The sequence below is a fragment of the Gymnoscopelus braueri genome, assembly GCF_963280865.1.
Source record: "Gymnoscopelus braueri genome assembly, chromosome: 14".
NCBI lineage: Eukaryota > Metazoa > Chordata > Actinopteri > Myctophiformes > Myctophidae > Gymnoscopelus > Gymnoscopelus braueri.
Genome location: NC_137619.1, coordinates 1115735 through 1134675, shown reverse-complemented (window position 1 = coordinate 1134675; position 18941 = coordinate 1115735). Strand labels below are relative to the sequence as shown.

Here is an 18941-nt window from a genome sequence, read left to right as displayed (position 1 = left end):
GCATGGTTTGCCACATGTGGGGCAGATTGAAGTCTGCCACACACACACACACACACACACACACACACACACACACACACACACACACACACACACACACACACACACACACACACACACACACACTTTATTCTCGTTGCATACATGTTAGAATGTTACTCTACGCCTGTAGCCCAACTTTGGGTACAGGCCTTGGAACAAGGGGCTTGTCCAAGCTTCCTGGTCCTGGGACAATTTCTCCAGCTGTCCCCATGTTACTGTACTGTACGTACAGTACATACTGTACGTCCCAGACCTCTTCTGCAAAATCTGCATCCAAGTCACGGCGCCAGGTGTTTTTGCTCTGCACTCTTTTCCTTTTCCCGATATTGTGATATTAGATGCAGGCTTGTGAGGAGTGTGGCCAATCCATCTCAGAAGGGTCTTTGGAGGATTTATCCTCTACAGGCTGCTTGTCTTGTTCGTTGCCACAAGTTCAAGGTTACTGATAGCGTCTGGCCAGCGGAGTCCAACCATTCTTCTGAAGTGTTGTTAAATGCTTGGATTCTCTTGGTTGCGGTAACAGATGTTGTCCAGGTCTCTCCATGCAGCAAAACAAGCTGATCCTGATCTTAGCGGACAGATCCAAGGATCGATCCCCGGAATTCTTTGTTTTAGTGATTTTGACATTGGCGTCACTCCCACCTTTTATCGACAATACTGCCAAGACAGGTGAAGCGCTCTACTTCTGTGTGGTCGGGTAACGTCTGAGTTTTAACAACAACATCAATCCTTCTTCTTGTAAATGAAGGAGAGATGCACAGTCAGGACTCGCATGCCAAACACATTGTGACAGCTTCTCTCCTTCACAAAGCCTATTCCCTAGAGAGGATATCACTTCCAGGATATATAACTGACAAGTAACGGCTGTAAAGTCATGTTTTTTTGGACGTACACATTTTCCACCCAACAGCGACGATAATATTGTAGGCAGTATGCAGTATGATTAATATAAGTACACCGAGAATACTAACCTGCATTTACAGTCATTGGGCCTCATTCAGCAATAAGTTATTTTGGGTTGGATTGTAATTTTCAGGCCCGTTGAAAACTGTAAAGCAGTGGTTCATGTCAAGGACCCCCACATTGACATGCATTCTGCAGAGCGCAGACCCCCATCTGAAAATATTTTCTGCCAGGGAAATGTTTTCAAGATTTATCAAAATGTTTCGAAAATAGCCGATCTATAAGCTCAAAATGGGCAGTAATGGGACGCGTTGTGAGCTTGTAGATCGGCTATTTTCAAACAAAGTATAAATAGGGTTAAAATGGTTAAACTGCTCCTCGTTTGCTTTGGACCCCTGGGGGTCCCCAGACCACACTTTGAGAACCACTGCTCTAAAGATATGATGATTTTATTATTGTAATTTAAATTCTATATTATACTATTGTAGAATTGAGAAAACAGAAGAAACAGTTCATTTGCACAAACATGTCACACTTAAGAACTCATTACCCTAAGAGTGCTCTTCAGTGTGTATAGATTCTGTTCTTACCTAAGAACAGATCACAGCTAAGAAAACATTGGAGTATACCAAAATCTTCTTAAAAACTTCTTAAGTTGGTCTAATAAGAAATGTCCTCTTAAAATCGGTTGCTGAATGAGGAATGAGGCCCATTGAATCTCGCTACGAGAAAGATTTTAACTTTAGATTACGGAGCGTGTGACATTAAGGACATGTGACATATGTTCTGGAGTGGGATTGTAGTGCAGGCCAGCACAGCAGTGTTCTATCATGAAAGGTTTTTCCTCTTCATTTATTTGCTTGATACCACTTCCATTTCACCACTCCACTTCTCCTCTTTCTAGGAGAGGACAGGAGGGATTAATGGTGAAAGGTTTAGTCATCTAATTAGAATGGTCTTCCTGTCACCACGTTAGCAGCTGTGCTTGCAGCTGGAGGGGTGGACGGTCCGTCCCATGTGGCCCGCGTTGCTCAACCTATAATATAATACTCTCACAACACAAGAGCGGCCCGTAGGGACCGCTAGTTAGTGGTGGAAGACTAAAGGGTCTTAACAGACGGGGAGCGGTGGACGCTCGGGTCAGCGGGGATCGCGCCGCGATCAGTGTTGTTTTGTCCTCCTTCGCGGTGCGGGAAAAGAAAAGCTCACCACAGTCCAGCTCTTGTCGCCCGCGTGCGTGTGTACAAACGAGCACGAGAATTTCAGGGAACCGCGCCCGCTCGCCTCACCGCCCCTCAACTTCTCAGCGCGTCCCAAATAATCGCCCGCCTCTCATTGAAAATTAATTACATAGGCATGTCTGAAACGACCTTTATACTCAAGCAATACCACAATGTATAAATACTCTGCTACAAGTAAAAGTCCGGAATTCAAAATGTACTTGTGTAAAAGTGCAAAAGTATTGAGCATCAAAATGTACTTAAAGTATCAAAAGTAGAAAGTACTCATTACGCAGAATGTCCCATTTCACAAGTTTTCAAATGTATACAAAATCATTTGAAAATAGCAGATCTACAAGCTCACAATGTGTCGCATCGCAGCGCATTGTGAGCTTGTAGAACGGCTATTTTCAAATGGCAGAAATGTATATAAGGATATAATATCACAATTTAAAAAGTAAAAACACCTCAAAAGTGCACATAAGTACAGTACTTGAGTTAATGTTCTTAGTTACTTTACACCACCTGGTAGAAATAGTAACTGTACTATATAGTCAGGGGATATTAGCAGAAAGATTTCCAATCTTGGAATAAATTCCTTACCAAAAAAAATCTTCACCAATGTGTTTGTAAAGGTGTCTAGTAACACATCTCACAAAGACTGAAATTCAGTTTCCCTAGGAGAATTTTTGACAGCTGCTGAAAGTTGGGGTACCCACCATTTCCCTGCATGTCCATGCAGGGCTAAAAAAAATCAAATTTTAATTCTGTTTTAAGTAGCATGTGAGGGGTCAAACTAGGGTGTTTTTATGATTCTGAATCCATTGCAAGCATTTGTTTTGCACCAAAACCACTCCTTGGGCTAAAAACAGCCCAATCTCAATGGGCTTTTTACACAAAAAGTATACCTGGACAAGGATGGCTATGGCCGTTTTTAGCCCAAGGAGTGGTTTTGGTGCAAAACAAATGCTTGCAATGGATTCAGAATCATAAAAACACCCTAGTTTGACCCCTCACATGCTACTTAAAACAGAATTAAAATTTGATTTTTTTTAGCCCTGCATGGACATGCAGGGAAATGGTGGGTACCCCAACATTCAGCAGCTGTCAAAAATTCTCCTAGGGAAACTGAATTTCAGTCTTTGTGAGATGTGTTACTAGACACCTTTACAAACACATTGGTGAAGATTTTTTTTGGTAAGGAATTTATTCCAAGATTGGAAATCTTTCTGCTAATATCCCCTGACTATATAGCAGCCGGCGCTAAAAATGCCGCGAGGAGCTAATCATGAGAGAGAGACACTGAGCTAAACATGAGAGAGAGACACTGAGCTAAACATGAGAGAGAGACACTGAGCTAATCATGAGAGAGAGACACTGAGCTAACCATGAGAGAGAGACACTGAGCTAACCATGAGAGAGAGACACTGAGCTAACCATGAGAGAGAGACACTGAGCTAACCATGAGAGAGAGACACTGAGCTAATCATGAGAGAGAGACACTGAGCTAACCATGAGAGAGAGACACTGAGCTAACCATGAGAGAGAGACACTGAGCTAACCATGAGAGAGAGACACTGAGCTAACCATGAGAGAGAGACACTGAGCTAACCATGAGAGAGAGACACTGAGCTAACCATGAGAGAGAGACACTGAGCTAACCATGAGAGAGAGACACTGAGCTAATCATGAGAGAGAGACACTGAGCTAACCATGAGAGAGAGACACTGAGCTAACCATGAGAGAGAGACACTGAGCTAACCATGAGAGAGAGACACTGAGCTAATCATGAGAGAGAGACACTGAGCTAACCATGAGAGAGAGACACTGTAATAACTCTTTTGTCAAAGAGTTTTAAAATAGGGCTTTACAAAACATACAAGTGATGTAATGTTTTGTAATAACGATCTAAATCGGCAAAGTAACTAGTATCTAAAGTTGAGTAATGTACTTTGTTAGTTTCCCCCACTGCAGTGGTGTAAAGTAACTACAGTAAGTACATGTACTTAAATACTGTATTACTTACTTATTACTGTATTGTACTTATGTACAATTTTTAGGTACTTTTTACTTCACTAGAATATTTCCAATTTCCAATACTTTTACTTCTACTCCACTACATCTCAGAGGGAAATATTGTACTTTTACTCCACTACTATTTGATAACTTTAGTGACTAGTTACTTTGCAGATGAAAATTATCATAGTATAAAACATACATAAAACACTTAAGCCCTATTTTATACCTAGGCTATTTGAAAATAGCAGATCTACAAGCTCACAACGCGTCGCATCGCGATGCGTTGTGAGCTTGTAGATCTGCTATTTTCAAACATTTCAGTACTTTAACTTTTCGTACTTTAAGTATATTTTCATGCCAATACTTTTGTACTTTTACTCGAGTAACATTTTTAGCACAGGTCTTGTAACTTACTTGTATTTCTATATTGTGGTATTGCTACTTTTACTTAAATACAATATCTGAGTACTTCTTCCATCACTGCCCAAATGTAAAAGTATGCAGAATGACCCATTTCACAACTTCCCTCAAAGAGTTTTCAATAATGATAATAAGTATAAAATAGGGCTTACAAAACATACAAGTGATGTAATGTTTTGTAATAACGATCTAAAGCACCGAGTAACTAAAGTTGAGTAAGATGTACTTAGTAAGTTTCCTCTAGCCATAGAATACACTCTCGTAGATGTATTTTATGATTCTGACATTTTCAATTTATGAGAGTCGTAGACCCTATCCCCCATGGACTCTCAGCTCCTAGCCTGTCCAGGCTCCAAACATGTACAAATGCCAAAATAAAGGTCCTTACCCCCACGCCCCAAATATTAACTAACTGTCCGGAGTTCTAGTGCAATGTAATAATCCATATTATTTAATAAAGAAGTGTTTTAATCCCGTCTGTGACCGATTCTGTTGGAAATTCACAATGGGCGGTAGTGACGAAGCGCATCCGGAAATACAAAAAATGTAAACAGGAAGTCAACGAGGGGGGGGGGGGACAGACGGGATTAAAACACTTCTTTATTAAAGAATATGAATTATTACATTGCACTAGAACTCCGGACAGTTAGTTGATATTTGGGGCGTGGGGGTAAGCACCTTTATTTTTGGAGCCTGGACAGGCTAGGAGCTGAGAGTCCATGGGGGATAGTGTCTACGACTCTGGTAGATTGAAAATGTCAGAATCATAAAACACATCTACGAGAGTCGTATTCTACGGCTAAGTTTCCCCCACTGAACCCCTCGTCTCCTCAGCCAGCTGTATCAGTGTAACGCTATAGGCTTCACAGAGCATGGTGCAGCCTGATGGACATGGACAGACAGAGTCCTGGAGAAGGCATGGCATGAGTCAGTCTGAATAAGCTGTGCTGGTGATATGCTATTCTCTACAGGAGCAAACAGATGTTCTTCAGCATGACTGGCCATCAGTCAGTAGGTTTTTGCATCGCTATCGGCAGTGACCTAAGACTGGATCAAGGCGGTTTGAGGCCGCAAGGCTGCATTCTCTTCTTTTCATCACATTCGTAATCTCCTCCTGAAACAAACTTTATGTGTTTGACGGTAATTACTTGTGTCTGTGTTTGCTTGTGTGTGTGTGTGTGTGTGTGTGTGTGTGTGTGTGTGTGTGTGTGTGTGTGTGTGTGTGTGTGCGTGTGTCTGTTTGCGTGCGTGCATGCGTTTAAGTGTGTCAGTTTGTGCGTGCTTGAGTTGCGTTACAGCATGTGTACATGTGTGCGCACTGACGGACGGATGGAGCTAATTTAGCACTCGTCTCCACTTCACTGCTGCTGTGTAGCCGCGCGGCGCAGCAGCTGATGCAATGCTCACTTTACAAAGTGGAGTTGAAAAGCACAGTGCCGGTGCAATCTAAATAAACTGTCCCTCACACGTTTTCGAGCGTTCCCAAATTAACCTTAACAGTTTCACAAAGCAACGGCAGCGAGAGAGAAAGAGAGAGAGAGAGAGAGAGTGAGAGTCATGTTCGGAATTAGGAAGGCCAGGGCTTTCCAAATGGAACCGTCAGACTTGAGGAAAAAAGCTCAAAGTCGTCAGTGTTCAGTTGTTTTAATTCACGGGGCCTTAGCATCGGCGTGAGCGTCTTGGAACTGCGAGTGAAAGCAATAAGTGCCGTTCCGTAATGGAATTATCCCTCTGCATTCAGATTAGATTGTTCAGCAAAAAAAATAAAGACAAGCAATGACCGGAGAGATCCGGGTATCGTGTGTCCGTATGCTAACTATGCACAGACCAGGCCTGGGCGCTTTCCAGTCATTTCTTCCATCTTTCATTTCTTCCACCCAGAATGCCACTGGAAGGGGTTTCAGTTCGCTGGAGTCCTGTCCTTGTTTTACCTCGTCTCGCTTTTGACACTCGTTCATGGCACTCAGTACAGAGTGGGCTTTCATCGTCTCTGTCCAGTGGAAACCTCATATGTCCAAAACTGTGTGTGTGCGTGCGTGCGTGCGTGCGTGCGTGCGTGCGTGCGTGCGTGCGTGCGTGCGTGCGTGCGTGCGTGCGTGCGTGCGTGTGTGCATGCACACCAGCCTGTGCGTGGGTGTCTGCATGCCTTTAAGTGGCGCATGTGTATCACTGTCTCCTGTTTGTGTTTAATTAGTGTAATTGGTTACATCTTGGTGTTGCAATCAGGTGCACCGTGCAGCTGTTGATGGCGTGCTGCTCGGACAAACAAACACACAGAGTCACATGTAGAGTGGCTGGCACTGTGTTCCAATGGATCCAATATGTAGTTATTATTTAGTCACAAGCTCTTAATACTTTTCATTGGTTACAAATGTATAAAACCCACAGACTTAACCACTTTCAACCTGGTCTCCCTATTTTGGGCGTGTCACTATAATCAAAATTTAAATGTAAATACAAAAATCTGATATACAAGCTCACAATGCATTGATCTGATATACAAGCTCACAATGCATTGATCTGATATACAAGCTCACAATGCATTGATCTGATATACAAGCTCACAAGGCATTGATCTGATATACAAGCTCACAAGGCATTGATCTGATATACAAGCTCACAATGCATTGCAATGAGACATTGTTGTGAGTTTGTACGTAGATCGGACATTTTGGCCTTCGCTGTTGTACAACAACAGCGTCATACGCCTATAATTAAGAGCTTATAGATCGGCTCTTGTCAGCAGACCTACTGAACACTGAGCGACACTGATGTTGCGTTCACACTAACATTATTTTATTGAAAATATAAAAAGTAAAAAAATATGGAGTAACAAAATGTCTGCCCGACAGCGATATGGCACCATAAAGGCTCTGATCAAAAGTGGATGATTGACGTCCGTAACAGTCGTTCCATGTGTTATGGCCCGGCTCCTAGACGACAACAAAGAAGGGAAACAGGCACGGGATGAATGCAAAGATGTATAACTTTATTAAAGAGAATAATGCATTTAAGTAGAAAAATCTAATGTCTCCAACAAAAACCTGGCAGGGAAACTAAACTGCCAAACAAACTGAGGAATTAACTGAAGCAAACTAAACCCAAACAATATGCTCTGTGTGGCCATGCTGGGGTGTGGCCCAGGTGGGAGAGGGTGTGGCCCAGGTGGGAGAGGGTGTGGCCATAATGGGGTGTGGCCCAGGTTGCGAAAGGTCAGGGGCGTCAATTGGGTATGGCAAGGTATGGCAGGTGCCATACCTTGGCTCCAGAAAAATCATGAATCAAGTCTTACACCTGCCTAATGCAGGTGTAAGACCATTGTGTTTGTATTGTGTATTGTGTATAATGCATAGTTTTCTATGCATTTCGGGGGTTTTGGGGGTTTGTCCCCCAAAAGATTTTAGGTGTCCCTGGGAGTTGGCAACCCTAACCTTAGCTTTTGCTGAACTGACGCCACTGGGAAAGGTGTCTCTTTCTATAGTGACTGGAGGCCCTGGCCAGCGATGTCCCTAACAGTTGTTCCATGTCTCTATGCTTATACCTCCTTCAGGTGCTGAAGAAGATCTCAGGATACGTCCAGGAGCAGAACGAGAAGATCTACGCGCCCAGAGGTCTGCTCCTCACAGACCCCGTGGAGAGGGGCATGAGGGTCGTATCCTTCACTATATACTGCTGCTGAGAGCCTGTTGTTTAACATAGGATAGGACGGGACAGGTTAGCATAAGGTAGAACAGAGAGGGTAACCCATTATGACCGGGAACGCATCTGTGTAATATTTTGATTTCTTTGGCTATTCAAAAATAGCAGATCTACAAGCTCATAGCGCAGCACCGAGTGCAGCGCTATGAGCTTGTAGATCTGCTATTTTCTTTTAAATCGTGAAAAAGATTTTGTGCAAATCTTTGTATATATATATTTTTTTTAAAGCGCACATTAAAAAGTTTGAGAATAAGAGGGTGACTTATCGATTGACAAAACAATATTTAAGGTTGCAACCTGTAGAGCTATGATGTACATTATGTTCTTTATGCCATTTGAGTTTCTATGTGTTTAGAATGGCCCAGTGCGTGTGTGCACGCGTGCGTGTGTGTGTGCACGTGTGCACGTGTGCGTAGGTGCATGCGTGCACGCAGGAAGGAGGAGAGAGAGAGAGAGAATGTGTCCACTAGACCATCACACAGGCCTGGCTTCCAGGATGTGGAACAGGCTCCAACACACACACACACACACACACACACACACACACACACACACACACACACACACACACACACACACACACACACACACAGGGCCAACTTATTACCTACGCATATTAGTCAATACATACTCACACAATATGGCCTCTGTCTGACAGACAGTATGGACCTCCAAAATGGCCGCTCCTCAGATAATGACCACTTGAGTAAACCTGGGACAAAGGTAAAGTGTGTGTGTGTATTAAACAGAAAATGCATTTTCAGGTCGGGATACTAATTTGATCCAATCAGGATGGAGAACTCAGTTCAGGATACAGATTAAAGAAGTGAAATTGGAAGTGATGACACAAAGAAATGAGCAGACACAACATTGAAACTGGGACACTGTATAAATTAAGCTGATAAATGGGTACTCTCTCCTGATTGGCTGAGATTTTGTCACCTACCTGAAAATGTATTTTCTGTTTATTAAAGAGCTGGACAGACATGCAGACTCCGGTTACTGAACAAACACTCTACAGTAAGGATTATTACTATCAAAATATAGTGCTTTTTAATTGTTTTAACCAAAAGATATTGGTGTCAATCTGTTTCTCTACAGTTCAATCAAGCAGCTCCAATCTGTCCTTAATGTACAGTTCAGCAGTGGTGTAAAGTAAGTACATTTAGTCAAGTACTGTACTTAAGTACTATTTTGAGGTATTTTTTAAATTACTGGATTGGATTGAAATTAAGTATTGAACATTTCCAATGTTCAATACTTTTACTTCTACTCCACTACATCTTGAGAGGTAAATTTTATACTTTTACTCCACTTCAATTATTTAAAAACTTTAGTTACTAGTTACTTTGTAGATTTACAAAGTAAACCACTTCAGCTCTTTTACTTTTTGGCCAAATAGCAGATCTACAAGCTCACAATGAGCTTGTAGATCTGCTATTTTCAAAAGATTTTTATACATTTCAAAAATTGTGAAATGGGATATTCTGCATAATGAGTACTTTCTACTTTTGGTACTTTAAGTACTTTTTGATACCAATACTTTTGTACTTTTACGCAAGTACATAAATTTGAATTACGGACTTTTACTTGTAACAGGGTATTTTTTTTTTTTAGTATTGATACTTTTACTTAAGTAAAACATTTGAGTAATTTTTCCACAACTGCAGTTGAGTGATGTCTGTCTGTCAGAAGGACAGACACACTGACTACAGAATAGTCGTTTCCATTATAGAACAGGTTGAAAAGAACTTCATACTTAACGTTCGAACCACTTGAGCCCCTGCATCCCTATTCTAGGGGGAACATTCGTCAAAAATAGCAGATCTACAAGGCTACAAGCTCGTAACGTTCTGAGCTTGTAGATCTGCTATTTCTCGCAAATATCTACAACATGTACACACACAAAACATGTGCGTCTCCCTCCATCCTCATTGGCTGTTGAGCCCCCCCCCCCAGCCTCTCCCTCAACTTCATTTTAGTCCCTCAAAAGGAAACATTAAAGACTGAGGGTTTAACCCTAAAAGGACTGTTCATTTTATTTCCCTTATTTAAAAAAGGTATTGAAAAGATGTTAAAAATCTTTAACTTGTCCCTTTAGAAATGTGCAGATAGTCTGTTTACACTTTATCTTCAACCTGTAAATAAGTGAAGAAGCAAAATACGCTGGTATGGAACTCCTGGTTTACTGGGACGGGGTTCAATTCCCTGCGGTGTCTGCTGATTGCAGGTTAAAAGTGTATTTATGCTGTAAGTGTAGTTTAATTTAAAGGTTACAAGTGTATTTATAAGTGCAAGTTATGTGTAGTAATTTGAAGGTTGTGTTAAAGTGTCGATTTATTAAAAGTCTATGCATCGATGTATAATACTATGGTATTGACTAAACCTTGGAACTGACAAAACTATAATACTCTGTCAGTTCCAGCGTACCAGAGTATAGAGCACCGAAGTCTGACGTAATTTACACATCCTACCTGGGTCGCGGTTTCCCCAACCCGTAAACCGTCATAAACGATACAGAGCCTCCTCCCTGACAATATCGCCGAGACAGTTTGTTTATTTTTGGACCCCAATTCTTATATGAGACGATCCTATGATGACCCAATGTTATTCTCCATAGCTAAATTACTTTACGAACCAGGGGATGAACGAGTGACGTGACTTCAGTACTTCAGTACTCTATTATAGTTTTTTCCAGCGTTTAGCCACGTCCAGAGTATTATTGTTTTTTTCCAGGAAGTAGCCACGTCCAGAGTATTATAGTTTTTTTCCAGGAAGTAGCCACGTCCAGAGTATTATTAATTTTTTTCGAAAAAATAAATACTCTGGTACTGACTACTGGCTACTTCCTGGAAAAAGTATTTCTTTCCAGGAAGTAGCCACGTCCAGAGTATTATTGTTTTTTCCAGGAAGTAGCCACGTCCAGAGTATTATAGTTTTTCCCAGGAAGTAGCCACGTCCAGAGTATTAATGTTTTTTCCAGGAAGTAGCCACGTCCAGAGTATTAATGTTTTTTCCAGGAAGTAGCCACGTCCAGAGTATTATAGTTTTTTCCAGGAAGTAGCCACGTCCAGAGTATTATAGTTTTTTCCAGGAAGTAGCCACGTCCAGAGTATTATTTCGTTTTTTTGAAAAAATGAATACTCTGGTACTGACTAATTCCTGGAAAAACTGTAATACTCTGGTACTGGCTACTTCCTGGAGAAAGTATTTTTTTTCCAGGAAGTAGCCACGTCCAGAGTATTAATGTTTTTTCCAGGAAGTAGCCAGTACCAGAGTATTATAGTTTTTCCCAGGAAGTAGCCACGTCCAGAGTATTAATGTTTTTTCCAGGAAGTAGCCACGTCCAGAGTATTAATGTTTTTTCCAGGAAGTAGCCACGTCCAGAGTATTATAGTTTTTTCCAGGAAGTAGCCACGTCCAGAGTATTATAGTTTTTTCCAGGAAGTAGCCACGTCCAGAGTATTATTTCGTTTTTTTGAAAAAATGAATACTCTGGTACTGACTAATTCCTGGAAAAACTGTAATACTCTGGTACTGGCTACTTCCTGGAGAAAGTATTTTTTTTCCAGGAAGTAGCCACGTCCAGAGTATTAATGTTTTTTCCAGGAAGTAGCCACGTCCAGAGTATTAATGTTTTTTTCAGGAAGTAGCCACGTCCAGAGTATTAATGTTTTTTCCAGGAAGTAGCCACGTCCAGAGTATTAATGTTTTTTCCAGGAAGTAGCCACGTCCAGAGTATTAATGTTTTTTCAAGGAAGTAGCCAGTACCAGAGTATTATAGTTTTTCCCAGGAAGTAGCCACGTCCAGAGTATTAATGTTTTTTCCAGGAAGTAGCCACGTCCAGAGTATTAATGTTTTTTCCAGGAAGTAGCCACGTCCAGAGTATTATAGTTTTTTCCAGGAAGTAGCCACGTCCAGAGTATTATAGTTTTTTCCAGGAAGTAGCCACGTCCAGAGTATTATTTCGTTTTTTTGAAAAAATGAATACTCTGGTACTGACTAATTCCTGGAAAAACTATAATACTCTGGTACTGGCTACTTCCTGGAGAAAGTATTTTTTTTCCAGGAAGTAGCCACGTCCAGAGTATTAATGTTTATTTCCAGGATGTAGCCACGTCCAGAGTATTAATGTTTTTTCCAGGAAGTAGCCACGTCCAGAGTATTAATGTTTTTTCCAGGAAGTAGCCACGTCCAGAGTATTAATGTTTTTTCCAGGAAGTAGCCACGTCCAGAGTATTAATGTTTTTTTCCAGGAAGTAGCCAGTACCAGAGTATTATAGTTTTTCCCAGGAAGTAGCCACGTCCAGAGTATTAATGTTTTTTCCAGGAAGTAGCCACGTCCAGAGTATTAATGTTTTTTCCAGGAAGTAGCCACGTCCAGAGTATTAATGTTTTTTCCAGGAAGTAGCCACGTCCAGAGTATTAATGTTTTTTCCAGGAAGTAGCCAGTACCAGAGTATTATAGTTTTTCCCAGGAAGTAGCCACGTCCAGAGTATTAATGTTTTTTCCAGGAAGTAGCCACGTCCAGAGTATTATAGTTTTTTCCAGGAAGTAGCCACGTCCAGAGTATTAATGTTTTTTCCAGGAAGTAGCCACGTCCAGAGCAGAGTCCTGCAACGGGCCGGGTACCCGCGGATACCCGACGGGTACCCGCGTTTGACGGGTGAAAACGGGTGAAAATTTTACTTTTATAAGATCACGGGTACGGGCGGTACTGAACTAATCGCGGGCGGGTATCATTTTATTGTGAAAATCAGAGAGCACTGTTTCCGCCCAAACAACGTAACTTGTATAACTTAACAGCACAACTGCATGGAGCATGTGTTTTTTTTCTTAACTCACAAAAACACATTGAACATCCTGTTAAACCTTCAAATTAAAAGTATATGATGACATAAACAACGACACATGTTTGCTGCGTAGATGCGCGTTCGCGCGTGGCTTAGCTCGCTCCTCCGTCTTCACTTGCTTTCTGTACAAACCTGACCACTGAATGTAGCGCTGTTGTTGAAGGCTGCTATCTTTTTCAACACACTTTTCAATAGGATTTACATTTTACACGGGTAAACGGGCGGACAACGGGTCGTTTATTTGACGGGCGGGGCGGGTCTGGTTCGTATTTTGAAATTATCACGGGTGACGGGTCGGTCTACGGATCTGAGTATTGACGGGCGGGGCGGGCGCGGGTTCTCAAAATTGGACCCGTGCAGGACTCTGGTCCAGAGTATTAATGTTTTTTCCAGGAAGTAGCCACGTCCAGAGTATTAATGTTTTTTCCAGGAAGTAGCCACGTCCAGAGTATTAATGTTTTTTCCAGGAAGTAGCCAGTACCAGAGTATTATAGTTTTTCCCAGGAAGTAGCCACGTCCAGAGTATTAATGTTTTTTCCAGGAAGTAGCCACGTCCAGAGTATTAATGTTTTTTTCCAGGAAGTAGCCAGTACCAGAGTATTATAGTTTTTCCCAGGAAGTAGCCACGTCCAGAGTATTAATGTTTTTTCCAGGAAGTAGCCACGTCCAGAGTATTAATGTTTTTTCCAGGAAGTAGCCACGTCCAGAGTATTAATGTTTTTTCCAGGAAGTAGCCAGTACCAGAGTATTATAGTTTTTCCCAGGAAGTAGCCACGTCCAGAGTATTAATGTTTTTTCCAGGAAGTAGCCACGTCCAGAGTATTATAGTTTTTTCCAGGAAGTAGCCACGTCCAGAGTATTAATGTTTTTTCCAGGAAGTAGCCACGTCCAGAGTATTAATTTTTTTTCCAGGAAGTAGCCACGTCCAGAGTATTAATGTTTTTTCCAGGAAGTAGCCAGTACCAGAGTATTATAGTTTTTCCCAGGAAGTAGCCACGTCCAGAGTATTAATGTTTTTTCCAGGAAGTAGCCACGTCCAGAGTATTAATGTTTTTTCCAGGAAGTAGCCAGTACCAGAGTATTATAGTTTTTCCCAGGAAGTAGCCACGTCCAGAGTATTAATGTTTTTTCCAGGAAGTAGCCACGTCCAGAGTATTAATGTTTTTTCCAGGAAGTAGCCACGTCCAGAGTATTAATGTTTTTTCCAGGAAGTAGCCAGTACCAGAGTATTATAGTTTTTCCCAGGAAGTAGCCACGTCCAGAGTATTAATGTTTTTTCCAGGAAGTAGCCACGTCCAGAGTATTAATGTTTTTTCCAGGAAGTAGCCACGTCCAGAGTATTAATGTTTTTTCCAGGAAGTCGCCACGTCCAGAGTATTAATGTTTTTTCCAGGAAGTAGCCAGTACCAGAGTATTATAGTTTTTCCCAGGAAGTAGCCACGTCCAGAGTATTAATGTTTTTTCCAGGAAGTAGCCACGTCCAGAGTATTATTTCGTTTTTCTGAAAAAATGAATACTCTGGTACTGACTAATTCCTGGAAAAACTATAATACTCTGGTACTGGCTACTTCCTGGAGAAAGTATTTTTTTTCCAGGAAGTAGCCACGTCCAGAGTATTAATGTTTATTTCCAGGATGTAGCCACGTCCAGAGTATTAATGTTTTTTCCAGGTAGTAGCCACGTCCAGAGTATTATATTTTTTTCCAGGAAGTAGCCACATCCAGAGTATTATTTATTTTTTTCGAAAAAATTAATACTCTGGTACTGACTAATTCCTGGAAAAAAATATAATACTCTGGTACTGGCTACTTCCTGGAAAAAGTATTTTTTTCCAGGTAGTAGCCACGTCCAGAGTATTAATGTTTTTTCCAGGAAGTAGCCATGTACAGAGTATTAATGTTTTTTCCAGGAAGTAGCCACGTCCAGAGTATTATAGTTTTTTCCAGGAAGTAGCCATGTCCAGAGCATTATTTACTTTTTTCAAAAAAAATATACTCTGGTACTGGCTACTTCCTGGAAAAAAAATTTTCCAGGTAGTAGCCAGTCCAGAGTATTAATGTTTTTTCCAGGAAGTAGCCACGTCCACAGTATTATATTTTTTTCCAGGAAGTAGCCATGTCCAGAGTATTATAGTTTTTTCCAGGATTTAGCCATGTCCAGAGTATTGATTTTTTGGAAAAAATGTATAATACTTTGCTACTTCCTGCAAAAACTATAATACGCTGGAACTGACAGAGTATTATAGTTTTGTCAGTTCCAAGGTGTAGTCAGTACCATAGTTATACATCGATATATAGACTTTTAATAAATAGACACTTTTAGTACATATTTATAGACAACCTTCAAATTACTACACATAACTTGCACTTATAAATACACTTTTAAGCTGCAATTTTAACCAGCAGACACCACAGGGAATTGAACCCCATCCCAGTAAACCAGGAGTTCCATACCAGCGTCTTTTGCTTCATCACTTATTTACAGGTTGAAGATAAAGTGTAAACAGACTATCTGCACATTTCCAAAGTGAGTTACAGACTTTTAACGTAACAACTTTAAAAAAATCTGCTATTTAAAAAAAAAACATAAGGGAAATAAAATGAACAGTCCTTGCTATCACAACACACATGAAGGACAGGTACTAATTGTACAGAAGTGATTGCTTCTGGGAGGACACCATGACCCATCAGACCTGAGAAGCACAAGGCCATTAAAAGGCAAATTTGAGATGTTCTGCTGTGATGTGATCCATGCCACATGCCTTGTTGTTATCTAACAACCTAATGGCATCAACCATCATCATCAGACCTGGGGCCTGTTCCTCAAAAGGTGAATTAGAGCTAAAGCCTGGCTTTTCCACCTATCCTGGCTTAATTTAGCCAGGATTAGAGCTGAGTCGGTTCCTCAAAAGGTGAATTATCTTGAAGATTAGTTTAGCCAGTTCACCCTGGCTAAGTTTAGCCTTATCCGATTCCTCAAAAGAGAATTGAAGCAAGCCTAGCTTAGTTACCATGGCAATTTAGCTGTGAAGTTAGCCTGGTCAGGAGCAGGCTAACAGCCAAGCTTACTTAATCTAGTGCCTTGTTCTTCAAGTTTTTCCACAGTTAATTCAAAACATGTGTTTGTATATCATTTTAATGACCCTGCATTCAAATAAAATGAAATAAATACAATAAGATATAGTCAAATTAATTACTGAAATAGTGTGTGACCATGAATCATAATCATAATTGTTTCACAATGACTCATGTGATATGTAATTGTCACTCTGTTATAGTTAACACTATAGTTCATCTTGTTGTTAGATGTTTGATAATATATTACATTTTTTTTAAAATATTATAAAAATTGTCTGACACATACATACACACACATATACCCGTAACTAATAATTTATATATATATATATATATATATATATATATATATATATATATATATATATATATATATATATAAATTATTAGTTATGGGTTTAAAGGAGCCTCTTTGTAAGTCAATGAGGAGCATATTTTAAATTATCAATTTCTAGTCAATGGAGAAATTATTTTTTATTTCTTGTCCACCTTTGGAGTTACATCATGATGGCAAGGTAACTACACAACCCAAACCTCTACCAAAGTGGTCTTGCAAATGTGGGGTTATTTATTGCGTGTCTCGTCCCGTCCCGTCCCCCCCGCTCATCCCGTCACGGCCCCCTGTCGCGGTCAACCCCCCCCCCCGTCCCGTCCCCCGTCCCGTCCCGTTGTGGCCCCCGTCGCAGTACACCCCCCCCGTCCCCGTCCCGTCCCGTTCCCGTTCGTCCCGTTGCCTGTCCGTCTCAACACACACACACACACACACACACACACACACACACACACACACACACACACACACACACACACACACACACACACACACACACACACACACACACACACACACACACACACACACACACACACACACACACACACACACACACACACACAATACTTTGCCATGCTTTCTCCCTGGATCTATTTATTGCGGTCGCGTTTCCTTTCTTGCTTAAATACATTTTACTTCCTTGTATGATTTCATGAGCTGCTGCAGTGCTGCTATTCAGCCACAGAGAAGAACGCTGCTCTGGTTTTAAACCAGACTTAATGTTGTGCACCTTTTTTGCAGTTCAGATTATCACAGTACAGTGCCTCCTTGGGCAGGTCAGTGTTATCAAGCAGGTTATCAGTAGTAGCAGTGTAACAGTCAATATCCTCACTGGTTAATTTTGACCAGTCTAACCTCCCTGAGTTAATACCAGGATCTATGTTGATAGAGGTGGGGAGATTGACAATATTAATATTCATTACCATAGACATATGATCTGAAATGGCCAGCCCATAACATACCTCTATGTTGTCTATACAGGCATGAGCATCAGCTGTGCTTAAGCCATGGTCAAGCCATGACGTTGTGTGACACGCATCACTAATAAAAGTAAAAGTATTGTCAGGCAACATAGATTTACAAAAGGGTTAAATTTGAATCTTTACAAAACTGGGACAGGTGCTTAGAAAACATAGCATTGTTATCTGATATATCAGCATTAAAATCACCAATAGCAAACGCACATGTAGAGTCATTGACCTGAATGAAGGACTGTATAAATGTTAGTCTATTCAGAAATACATCTTCAGATTGTACAGACTCATACGGCATGTAGACATTCTTAAGTATAAATGACTTGCCATCACAGGTTATTTCTATCGCTATGGCCCAATCAACATTAAGTCTGACCACTTTCACAGCTTTGTCATATTTAGAGTTCCACATTATTGCTACACCACCAGGTATTCTCCCTAGTTATTTTATATTTATATTTATATTTTATTGCTACACCACCAGGTATTCCTCCTCTAGTTATTTTTGAGGAGAGGTCAGTGGTGGACTCCCCAGCACCATGGAAGTTGACATGTAATGAGTTCAGTTTATCCAGATCTTGCTTGAATAGCCATGTCTCCTGTAGGAAAAATCTGCTATTTTCAGAGCGCAACACCTGAGCGAAACCAAACATAAAATGTCTTGTCTTTTAGTTCTACTGGATCTCTTCTCCACTAGATCCCTCACTAACATTTTAGTCTAGTTTTTATTTGTTGACGAAATATATTTAGTCTTAGTTTTAGTCATCGTAGCTTAGTTTTTCTTTAGTTTTTCTTTAGTTTTCGTCAGTGAAGAAAGGTAGTCGACCAAATCAACCCTGGAGAGGGGGATCGTCCGCGTTGATTACGCTGATCCTTGACAGGTTCTGCTCAGATAGAGATCAGCGTGTTCGAGGACCGGGGGGGCTCGGGCAGCACCACGCCCAGCAGTAGTGTGTCGTCGGCGGGAAGCAGCGGTCGGTGACTGGAGGGGCAGCACCAGGGCTACGGGTACCACCAACACCCCCACCAACCCCACCACCACCACAGGGGCAGCGCGGGGGGGGGACTCCCCAACATCCGCATGCTGAGACATGAGAGCACCAGGTTCTAAAGGCCTTGGGGGGGGGGAGAGGGCATCTAACACTCTCTGCCCTGCTGGGACCCAATGACATACTGTTGACCACGAGCGCGCGCACACACACACACACACACACACACACACACACACACACACACACACACACACACACACACACACACACACACACACACACACACACACACACACACACACACACACACACACACACACACACACACGTGTGAGTCAGGTGTCAGTTATTGCCACTCTGTCATTTTCACTGTGTCACTATAGAACTACAATAGTGACTACAAAAA

At 41.4% G+C, this 18941-nt stretch overlaps 1 protein-coding gene across 1 annotated transcript in view; it reads left to right on the top strand.

Annotated features, from left to right (window-relative positions):
* LOC308100907 (golgin subfamily A member 7B-like) overlaps positions 1-18525 on the top strand; it is a gene marked incomplete at its 3' end in the record, with an annotated part of 35262 nt that extends 16737 nt beyond the window's left edge. The window contains exons 4-5 of the mRNA XM_080450089.1: positions 8155-8256; positions 18436-18525. Of these exons, the coding sequence (XP_080306215.1) occupies positions 8155-8256; positions 18436-18525 (192 nt within the window). The remainder of the gene's footprint in view (positions 1-8154; positions 8257-18435) is intronic.
* Between the last annotated feature and the right edge of the window lie 416 nt (positions 18526-18941).